This window comes from Anoplopoma fimbria, chromosome 3, assembly GCF_027596085.1.
Source record: "Anoplopoma fimbria isolate UVic2021 breed Golden Eagle Sablefish chromosome 3, Afim_UVic_2022, whole genome shotgun sequence".
Lineage (NCBI taxonomy): Eukaryota > Metazoa > Chordata > Actinopteri > Perciformes > Anoplopomatidae > Anoplopoma > Anoplopoma fimbria.
Genome location: NC_072451.1, coordinates 25,824,091 through 25,836,105, shown reverse-complemented (window position 1 = coordinate 25,836,105; position 12,015 = coordinate 25,824,091). Strand labels below are relative to the sequence as shown.

Sequence of the window (12,015 nt, the reverse complement as noted above, 5' to 3'; positions counted from 1 at the left end):
CTCCTATCAGTGTTCACTTTCAGCCGGGCCAGTATTTTTAGCACCGCATTCCCAATAGAGAATCTAATACACTCCGGCCGTACCGATAGTGGCTCACATTGGAAATGGGAAAATGGCAGCCCTGGAGAGCGAGTGAGGAATTTTTAGAGCGGCAGCTGAGAAAGAACTGGCCGAGCTGACTTCTCCATGTTTGAAAGCTTAGTTTAAAAAAACAAAACTTTGCCTGAAACAGGAAATAGAAAACAACAACACTTTTTTGTTCTTTTTTTCGGGGCAACTTAACACAACTCAAGCAAAACAAACCAGGTGCATCCCAGAATTTAAATGCTCCCTGTTTTGTTGAGTAAGACAACAAACCGGGAGACATCACAAAGGTTACCATGGTGATTAGGCCAGCTCTCCACACATCACCTCATCTGAGCCAGACCAGACTGAAAACACAGCCATGGTTCTCCGAATCAACAACTTAGAGTCATTAGAGCGACAGATTTTTATTGACCGGAGTCTTTCACAGCCTGCACCTCTAAGACAGATGAACTTTTAATGTTAATTAAAAAAGGAGCGATGTGATGTTTTCCCAATGAACCAAAGAAAACATTAAGACAAAACATTTAATCATCCTACTATCAAGACAAAGCTTATTTGTATAGCACTTTTCAAACACAGAGATAATCAAAGTGCATACTCTATAAAAGGTATAGAAATTAGGGCTAAAGAGTGTTGAAAAATATCTAATCGCCATAATTTTGACTGATATTGCGATCGCGATACAAATAAGGATATTAGAGGCAATGATAATGTTTATGTAATCACTTCCATTTCATTGAAAAATATATTACAATCATTATAGTGGGGATCTCTACCAAACAAAAGTTGGTTGTTAAATTGTCTATTTTGGGGGACTCCTGTGGACAGAAGCGTGGAGCTTTGGGTCGTACAGATCCGCAGCTGCCAGACTCCCTTTAGAAAAAAAGCTAAATTACTGCAGCAGGGTCTGCCAGTTTGACCCAATTAGTCCTGGTTTTCCAGGTGCCTCCCTCCCCCCCAGCAGACTCAGCCAGTAGCCGGGCATGGAGCTCTACGCATCCGGCCAGAGCTCCGACTGCAGGTTTAGGCGGCAGGTCGCTGCTCAGCAGAAGTCTGAGGTGACGAATTTTCTAATTTCTGGATTTGTCGGTTGTTGCTGGGAATGCAACCGATGACAGGTATTAAAAATATCCACCATCACAACATCGAAATAGGCATCTTTTTGTCGATTGTGTTGCTTTGTAGGTGATGTAGTGGCTTCAGTTTTACACTTTAAGAGTCCGTTTCATAACAAGATAAATGTTCGTTGTAGTAACTTGAACAACATGATGAAGACATAAATAAAAAGTAAACTGAAGCAAAGCACCAAAGTTAATTCTTAACCTTGAAAATAGTAGTTTGACAAAATAATTCCCACTCAAGGTCCACTAACTTACTTTTTCTGGAGCTTTTGACTGTATCGCACATCCTTTATGGGCAGTAATGTTTAGCTTTAAGCCCACAAGCGCTACGAACTAAATCAGAACAGTCACTGTCATGTCACCAGATCCATCTCAGCATAATTAATCCGCTGATATTTAGTGAAATTTGATAAAGTTAAAAGCTCTAGAAAAAGCTAATTAATTGACCTTGAGCTGGAATTGTTTAGCCGAAAGACAATTTAAGCAGCATAATAATAAATTGCAGCGCAGAGATACAGTAAATAGCCAGAAAATGAATCGCCTTTGTATTTTTTGTTTTCATTATCTTTTTTATATTTTATAGATTATAGGATTTATTGAAAAAAATGAATGTCTGGATATTGAATAATTCAAGTAATTGTTAGTTGCAGTCCTACACAATATTGCAAATGATAAGCGCATGCAGTCTGCACTTCAGCGCAGAATGTGTTCAGATGCACTGGGTCGCGCCTGAATTTGGTTCAATTCACATTGTGATCAGACAACACTGAAGGTCATCGAGAAATAAAGGAAATCCATAAAGAATGATCACATCGGGAAAAAGGAATTCCGCCCACAAGAAGCAAATGTCAGTTTCTTCACATTTTGGAGCCGACTTCTGTTACTCTGCTTCTGCAATTTCCATGTCACAATGCTGTACAATAACGCAGACAACTAGTTGCAGATAAAACCAGATAATTAAAACCAAGTATAAATACTGTGGAGGTGATGACAGGTTGTCCTCGTAATACATCCAGGTAGATGCCTGATGTAAATAGAGTCTAGGTCACAAGATGGCCATAAATTTATATCATCTATAACTCTGACGCGTGAACATAAATACAGTCCGCTGCTAAACATGAGGGAGCCAGTCCTGTGCAGTGAGAGCTTCACAGTCTGTTGCACACTGCACACACCAACAATCCTCTCACTACAGCTGCAAGCATCAACAGGCACTGACGCTTCTGATCTTGAGAAGGAGGTGGATTACCTACAGAGAGTTAGACTGATGGCGTATGTAATCGTTTGGACTCGGAGAGAGCCGAGGCCTCAGTGAGCATGCAGGAACACAAGCACTCTCTGATTGCAACACTTCCCTTTTTCAAGGTTTCGCTGTTTTTTCCAACCCGGGCTCAAACTAAACGCAGATCCACAAAATGCAGAGGTCACCGAGATACGTGTTCACTATTTCTAAACTGACATGTGATGTAATCCCCTTTAGGAAGGGTTGTAAAATGTAAATCACCGGTCAGTTTGAATGGTACACTCTAAAGAAAGAAAACAAAAAACAATTCTCTCTCCTCTGAATTAAATATATGACATATTAGGCTGTCCTCAACCAAAAACATTCTTAGTCGACCAACACTTAAACTATTTAGACTCCTAAATCGATTAGTTGATTTAATCAAAATCTAAGTTTCTCCATAAAGAAATGCACCACAAATGCACCATTTCAAATGTTGTGTTTACAGAGATTAGTTCCTCTGATAGAAGTCATTCAGCATGAAAGAATAATTAAATTCAACGAATTGACTTAAGAAATCTTGGAAAATGACCAATTGGTCGACCAATGGAATAAGAAGGGGCCAGCCGTAATGACAAATAATGCAATACTCCTGTCCTGAGAGCAAAATAAAAACAAACCAATTTAAATTCTGACAATTGCAATTACAGTTAATTAGGTTTAAGTTTGCCATATCTTCAACTGCACAGGTTTAAATAATACAGCAGTTATGATTACAACTCTAAAAGAGTGTCGGGCCGCTGGCAGATTGGGTTATTAGAAGTTCCAGCTGTTAGATGAGGGCGACATGGCAAGTGCAGCACATTGACATGACAATACAGCTCAACAGTCCAGGGAAATACAATTCAACCAAAGTAAGTGAGGCCTTTAAATAGAGTAAAAGAGAGAGCCTATAAAACCACAAAGCTCCCTCTTGGGGTTTGTTTGAAGTGGATCCTGTTTGGATGGCTCTGGACCAAAGATCATTTGGTGATTCAGTTGCCTGAAAGCTGCACTCGTTTACACTTTATTCTCTTTGCCAACACGTTATTCTCCGTGCCAAGGTTGGCAGTGAGGTAATTATTACCTCTGAAGTGTGAGAGCACAATAACAAGCACATTTCCTCTTAACAGTGTCAAAGGGTGAAGATGTGACACAACAAGGCTTCCATGTCGGACGCCTGTGTGGTCGGAGTGAAACTGTGCAGTTGTGCCAGTTAACTTATTTTCAAGTGGTATAGCATTTCAAACGTGAGCCTGTCGACCAGGATTAGGCCGACATTGTTGAGGGAGACAAGCATAAAGTCCATTCTATTGTATACATGTCAAAAGTACTCATGACGTAGGTTCCTCAGACCGCAGTGACAGTTTGTTTGTAGTGTTTTTTTGGAGAGCTGGTGGGAGGGGTGACAGTTTCATAACCTTAAAATTGCTCTCCTTGTTGGGTGGCGTAAATCAAGACAACCTGGTCACTGAATTGCTGCAAGCCGTCAAGACCTACTCTGACCAGAGTGGTGCTCAACAACAAGCTGCCACTGGCTTCAATGAGAGCCCCTGCTGTTTGAGACTCTTTGATAAAGTGATGTGTGATAATGGAACAATAATACGCTGCAGACTGACAACCCGAGCACCTGAGACCTCCACACACACCACAACAAGCTGGAAGTTAACCGCTGTCTGTGCCTCTTCCGTATTGCCGTTAGATTCAAGGGATAAGCATCAGTTTGTTTTGAGGAAAAATATTAAATGAAAAGGGAGGTTTGAAAAACCCAGAAGGTGATTAATCACCTAAACACTTATAGTACCACAGTTTCTGAAGGTATTTCCAGAATCCTCAAAGAATCCCATAAGTATCTGGATACTAAGTTTAAACATTTTTTATTTACTTGTTTCACAAGTTGCAACTTTTTCCTATCCAGATAGTCAGAAATGACATCGTCCCTGCTTGTTTTGTACACGTTGTTTTGTATGAAAATACAATATAGCCTCAATATAGAGAAATTAAACTGAGGATAAACTTTTAAATTGAATTGAGTTTTAGGAATCTACCTTGGTGAGCTCACAGTGCAACAGGACAGACAAGACAACATACACTAATAATACAACTATCACATTCATAAGAACATACTTGACTACACAAAGTACCATAATACAAAAGATAAGCTAAAAACAATATATTTTAAAGAGTGAGAGGTTTGCAATTCAGAAATCAATAACCCTAAACATATTCCTATTCAAAAATATCATAAACAAGACAACCTAAAACTAAAAACGCGTAACTTAAAGCGCCAATGGATTTCCATTAAAGAGTCAAATAGCCTGAGGGGAAAAGAAGTGTAGTTGTTAATTCTAGATAATATCTATATTAGAAACCAGTGGCACAGCTTCAGAAACGGGATTGTTGTTAAACAACCTACTGGGTTTTTCAAAGCTCACTGGGCCTTTTATGTACTAACATGTAGTATTGAGTCACACAGCTGAGCATCCATTTTTTTTTGTTGAAAAAAATAAACATCCAAACTGGGGCTCCCTTTATATATGAAATATGCAATGGTAACATAACCTAAAAAACATCTGCAGTTACATGAACAAATTGACATTAAAATTGTCAACTGCCAGCTGATGCTAAATAAATGAAATCAATTCAGGCTGCAACTAAATATAAGCTTCCAATTATTAAGAGAATTTTTCCATCAAGCTGAGTTGGACTGTTACCAACACGTAGCTCAGATGGTTTCCTGACTTCGACACTGGTCAGTCCAGCTTATGAAATCAGCCAGTGTGAGGCCCAGGTTCCACTCTTCCCCTTCTGTGGTTCACTCTCAAGTCTGAGAGGAGCACAAGAGGTGGGGGGGAATGAAATGCAATTACACAATGTGCTTTTGATTTATGTCTTAGATTCTTGCTCAAACTGGTTTGATGACATCCTTCCATTCGCCCCTCACTAAAAATCTGATGAAAGGTGAGAGAGGCTGTGCTTTTCTTTTCCTTCAGAGTGCCTCTTAAATCCACTTACAGACACACACTACTACAGTAGCAGGAGCTTTAAAGCTGCCTGGGGCTTAAGACTGTGTTTACATACAGTGGACAAACTTCTTGGGATAATATTAATAATACATTTTACTTAATAAGTGCTTTTCAAAAAACTCAAACACTTTACTCTATACAAAAGGAGGATAAGTTACACGTTACTGTGTCTTTACTGTGCCCAGGTTATTATAAGTCAGTACAAACCTTGAAGCAATGTTTGCTCAAAGAGCGGAAAATAAAAAGAGAACAGGTTAACACAAAAGAGCCATAAAGTTGTATTTACTGAGTAATACCATCTCAATAAAAGCATCTTTAAAACCAAAACTAATTCAGTGTACTTTGACATGCATTCCCTGTTGTAAAGATTTGAAGAAAATGACTGAGAGAATAACAAAAAACAATAAAAAAAAATCAGTCTTTTGTATGAATGACACACTACAGAACATTAACTGGAAGCTAAATAATTATCAAGTCCCTACAATGGAGCTTTTAAGCAATATTTAGACTTTTAATACATTTTCTTTGTATTTGAATTGGCTGCCATCTAGTTCAGCAATAGTTTCTTAGTTGATTTCACAACTCAAAATGAAGTAATGACACATGGACTGAACACAAACCATTGTTTCTTCAAACTATGCAAAGCCAAGACTTAAAGGAACAGCTTTATTTTGCTATTTCAACAGGTCCAACAGTAGAGTTACCATATGAAGAGCTGTTTTTAGCAAAGTTTGAGAGGCAAGCATCACGCCATTAAATCAGTAACCTCCACTTAATCATCTGCTTAATAAAAATAACAAAATTTCCAAGTATATGAAACCATAAGCAAGCGATGTTGTGTCATGCTGTTGGCTTTTTATTAAATGCATACTTAGTGTACAGTAGTTTAAACAAGCAGGTGGTCTCAGAGGTTTGCTGTACATTTCTTCAAACATTTAACCAATATTTCCCTTAAAGTAACAGATTCTGTGTGTGTGTGTGTGTGTGTGTGTGTGTGTGTGTGTGTGTGTGTGTGTGTGTGTGTGTGTGTGTGTGTAATTCTTGTGGTGTTTGAGAAACGCGAAAATGTCTCTTGGTGATCCCAAATGTTGTTCATTCATTCTTATCACCCGGTGCTTGTTGGCTGGTGAATATAAAGGGATTGTCAGGAGCTGTAAAGAGGGCTTAATGTTACATTCCTGCACTGACCACAGCAACAAACCAATGCTCTCCCTTTCACACAGCCACTTTTAATAAAACAGCCAATTAAGTCTTCCAAATTCTCAGACTACTTACTTTTTTGGGGGTAAAAAACATTTTGTTTACAGTTCCTGCAAATAGCCGATAAGTGTTAACCTTTGTCCCTGCAATGCAGTGGCTGTCTACAACACCGCTCTCTGTGTGCCTTTATCAAATCACCATCACTAACAAAACAAAAATATATCTGGATGACAATATTGCAGTGGGGACTAACAGCGTGTGTGCACTCATCACTAGTTTGTTTAGAGTATTTCTAAACAATCTTGATTATAAAATGTAATTGCACTGACTACTGTTTATAATGTATAATTTGTGTTGAGTGTATTGATAATCAATCTCACACTTATTTGACTTCTTCTTGTGTATACCTATGGATCTCTATTACAATATAAAAATGTGAATGAATCAATTTGATCCATTCCCCCAGTATCTTGGCCCACTAAAAGAATGTGTAATGATTTTTATATTTTTGAATAAAATATAAAAATTGCATAAATTTGACAGGCTCAGACAATTATTTCTAACTAAATGCCAGTCTGTGTCAGTAGTTTATCACATGTGAATTCTTTGCATATTGCATAATTCATATTCTCTAAAGCATATACACAAACATGATTAAAATAATAATTTGTGTTTATTGCATTGATAATCAATCTCACAATTATTCAGCTTCTTCTTGTATATACCTATGGATCTCTATTACAATATAAAAATGTGAATGAATCAATTTGATCCATTCCCCCAAGTATCAAGGCCCACTAAAATAATGTGTAATGTGATTTTTTATATTTTTTAACTCAGACAATTATTTCTAACTAAATGCCAGTTTGTGTAAGTAGTTTATCACATGTGAATTCTTGTATATACCTATTTATCTCTAATACAAAACAAAAATGTGAATGAATCAATTTGATCCATTCCCCCCCAAGTATCATGGCCCACTAAAATAATGTGTAATGATTTCTATATTTTTGAATAAAATACAAATATGACAGGCTCAGACAATTATTTCTAACTAAATACCAGTCTGTGTCACATGTGAATTCTTTGCATATTGCATACTTCATATTCTCTAAAGCACACACACACACACACACACACACACACACACACACACACACACACATGATCAAGATGCCTCACAGTAGGTGTGATAAACTGTGATAATCAGTATTACTTACCCTCTCCATTGGCCTGATGACAGCTCATCACAAGGCAGACAAAACACAAACACAGAGTCCGGAGACACATAGCTGAGCTGGAACAGAACCCCATCAGCACCAGGGCACAGTAATCCTGCAGAGGAGGAGCAGGAGGAGGAGGAGGAGGAGGAGGACAGCTCGGACTAGGGTGGAACACCTTCAGGAGATTGGTTTTGTTGTGCGACGTGGGCCAACAGGTAAACAACAATAAAGAGACATCCCGGAAGATGGGCGGAGGAACAACGTGTTCACACACACACACACACACACACACACACACACACACTCACAGAGAAGCTAACACAGAGAAGCTAACACTGAGCTAAAGGAGGCTAGTGGGGAAACCCCCGTGAACACACCCAGACCAGGACACACGTGTTGCCCTTGTGCCCGGTGGAGGCCTCTCTGCAGCCGGGCACAGCAGAGCCCAGAGCTAGCGTGGCTGCTAACAGCTAAGCTAACAGCTAAGCTAACTAGCCTAGCCTAGCCTCCAGCACTGTCCAAGGCCACAAGTGAAGTTTGAGCTGCGAACTGTTCCAATTAATTCGGACTTTTTAAGAAAACACGCGTCCTCCACACAGCCGCAGATCACGTGACTGGTCCTCGGTCATCAAGGGAGGAAAAAAAACAACAACAAAAAACGACCTTTAACTTAATTTAGAGGTTTTTCTTTCTTTTTTTTGTTGTTTTTTGTTGTTGTTGTTGCTGCTGACTCGGTGCTTGTGGCGCAACGTTAACGTGTCTTTAGTTTAAATACAATTAAAGAAAATAAAAATAATAATAATAATAATAATAAATCCTCGTTTATCTCGGTGTCGCTTCCTCCTCAGTCTGCAGAGATTTGAGCTCTGAAAGCTTCACACACACACACACACACACACACACACACACACACACACTCTTCTTCTTCTTCTTCTTCTTTTTTGGAAACCAGTAGAAAAATACTAATATATATCCTCCCAAGTTTGCTCTCCCCTCCTGATCACCAGGATTACAGCAAAGCGAGAGAAAAGTGTGAATAAAGTTCCCTGGTTATTCCCGCAGACAGAGGTAGGTGAGCAGCCTCCCAGCTCCGGTAGGATCCCTTCTCCTTCCCAGTCCCTCCGCCAGTAAACAAACCAGCCACAGCCAGATGGGCTTCAGGGGAAATACGGACTGGAGCTTATTGGATTACACAGCAAACTGATCCTCCTGTCAGGTGGTGAGTTACAAACACAATCATTCATTGACTGTGTAGTGTAAACAAGATTGACATTCATTTTTAATAAACATATTGCTGCTGTAAATACAAAATACACCAATACTGATATAATTCATCCTTTATTCCATTAGGATAAATCAATTAAGTATTTTTTCCAGTAATAATTAGTGATTTGCTGAATTTTCTTACATATTATCATTGAATTGATTAATAAACACAATAATAGGCAGATTAGCCTGCAAATTTCCCCGCTGCGGGACTAATAAAGGATTATCTTATCTTATCTTATCTTATCTTATCTTATTAATGGATATTTCAAATGAACTAAGTTACACAGCAAACTGATCCTTCTGTCAGGTGGTGAGTTACAAACACAATCATTCATTGACTGTGTAGTGTAAACAAGATTGACATTTATTGCCATTTCATTTTTAATAAACATATTGCTGCTGTAAATACAAAATACACCAATACTGATATAATTCATCCTTTATTCCATTAGGATAAATCAATTAAGTGTTTTTTCCAGTAATAATGAGCTATTTAGTGATTTGCTGATTTTTCTTACATATTATCGATGAATTGATTAATAAACACAATGATAGGCAGATTAATGGATATTTCAAATGAACTAAGTTACACAGCAAACTGATCCTCCTGTCAGGTGGTGAGTTACAAACACAATCATTCATTGACTTTGTAGTGTAAACAAGATTGACATTCATTTTTAATAAACATATTGCTGCTGTAAATACAAAATACACCAATACTGATATAATTCATCCTTTATTCCATTAGGAGAGAAATCATCTGCAACTGTTTTGATAATCAATTAAGTATTTTTTCCAGTAATAATGAGCTGTTTAGTGATTTGCTGATTTTTCTTACATATTATCGATGAATTGATTAATAAACACAATAATAGGCAGATTAATGGATATTTCAAATGAACTAAGTTACAGTCCCAAAATACAACATGACTTTTAACTACAATCATACTATATGATGATGATAATAATTATAATAAAAAAATAAAATAATTATAATTAAAAAATAGAATAATTATAATAATAAATATTAATAATAGCAATAATTATTTATTTATTTTAAACGAACTTTCTCCACTTTAGGCCCAGTGGACAGAGGGGGTTGTCCTTAACTACAACGGTTTGATCATTAACATAAAAGTATGACAGCTACAGTGATTGGCTAACAGCATTGCTGGCCACGCCCCCTCCTCTGACACAAACAAATGCTGGCCAACAAGACACAAAAAACATGTGTAGCAGAGAAAAAAATCATCAGAATTTGATATATTAAGTCCACTTTGGCCCTCGGTACTTTTTTGCAGACCTTTCAACCACATCTCCCTGTCTTGCTCAGTGGGATGCAGTTTGCTCTGTTGTCATGGAGATGGCTCAGTTGTTGTTGATCTCCAGTTAGATTTGTTCACATTTCGACATCACACAGAGGAGCAGATATAAGTGGCTTATTCAACTATTTTGTTACAAAACAAATTGTGAAATGTCATGTTTTCTTAGAATCCCTAGACAACATGTACAGCAGAAAATACTAGATTTGTTCATAGTAAGTTGCACAGACATTAAGCAGGGTTTTTAAGCAGTACAAATATTGATAGTACTAGTATACAGTGTGGTTTAATGAATACTTCAAATACAGATATGCAGTATCTAGAAACATGCAAGGTAGTGTTTAGAATAAAACATTTTAGCTAAAGTAGGCAGAGTTGTAGTGCAACAACAACAGGCAGTTAAATGTCACCCTCCAGTGTAGACGTCTTTAAAGTCAGTCTATAGATTACTTAATAGTTACATGATTATAATAACATTAACAAAGGCAAAGTGATGATTGTGAATGAACATGATTTTTGTTCTGCACAAACCATAAAAATCAAAAACATGTTAGCATTAACAATTTCTTTTTTCACTGATAAGTTTATTTGTAAGTTTGGTTATTTAAAAAAAATACAATGTACAAATACTAAGTGGCAATCCAAGTGGTAAAAAAAAATCCCAAATATTGTAATTAATAAGAAAGATACAGTTAATTTATAACCAACAGTACCGACTTCCTCCATGATGGTAGAAAGTGGCACACAGGTTTTGTAAAGGCCTATAATGTGGTTGTAAAGTGGTTACTAATTATGTTGAAGTGCTGCTCACCTAATTTTTACCAGTATCCGTTTGGATACTGGTAAAATTAGGTGAGCAGCACCTCGTCTGCAAACAGGTTCTGAGCATTGTTTGTCCAATAATAAGCATTTCATTTGCCACTATGAGGAGGTGGTATTCTGTAAATCTGCCAAGAGTTTAGGGTTTGAGTTTTGTATACAAGCCCAGTATTTTGGATTTCAAGGTAACCATATAACAATGAAATTTGATTATTTGCATTAAGCATTTTATCTTATGAAAACAAAGTCCAGGCAATCGTGAAACAATGTCAAATTTCCCCTTCACATTTTGTCACTTATTCAAGAATTAATTTGACTGTTATGTTTCTTCAAAATCAATTCAAGATCACATGCTTTTGAGGAAAGTTTTGCAAGTACCCAAAACAAAAAAAACTAATTAATCTTAATTCTTTGCAAAGTGTGACTGATTCCAGTCAGACTTGTTACAACTGTACGTGTTCAGAAATGAAGAAGATCCTCTGTTATTTTAGGAAGCCGACAGGAAAAACAATGAGGAAGGAAATCTTTGTGAATCAACCATTGTTTAAAAACAGAACTAGATTTTCCCTTTGATCATTCAGACAGACTGATGGAAAAACATCAAGATTACGTATTTCGAACATGAGCTCTCAGAGGCTGAAAATATCTGAGAATGTTCTCACTGGCATGTTTGTTGGAGCTTCAATT

The 12,015-nt window shown here is 37.4% G+C and overlaps 1 protein-coding gene across 1 annotated transcript in view; it reads right to left on the bottom strand.

Moving 5' to 3' along the window:
• The window catches only part of insra (insulin receptor a), a 51,669-nt gene extending 42,642 nt beyond the window's left edge, over positions 1 to 9,027 (bottom strand). The window contains 1 exon segment of the mRNA XM_054596853.1: positions 7,916 to 9,027. Within this exon segment, the coding sequence (XP_054452828.1) occupies positions 7,916 to 8,009 (94 nt within the window). The 5' untranslated portion in view covers positions 8,010 to 9,027.
• Positions 9,028 to 12,015: the final 2,988 nt, after the last annotated feature.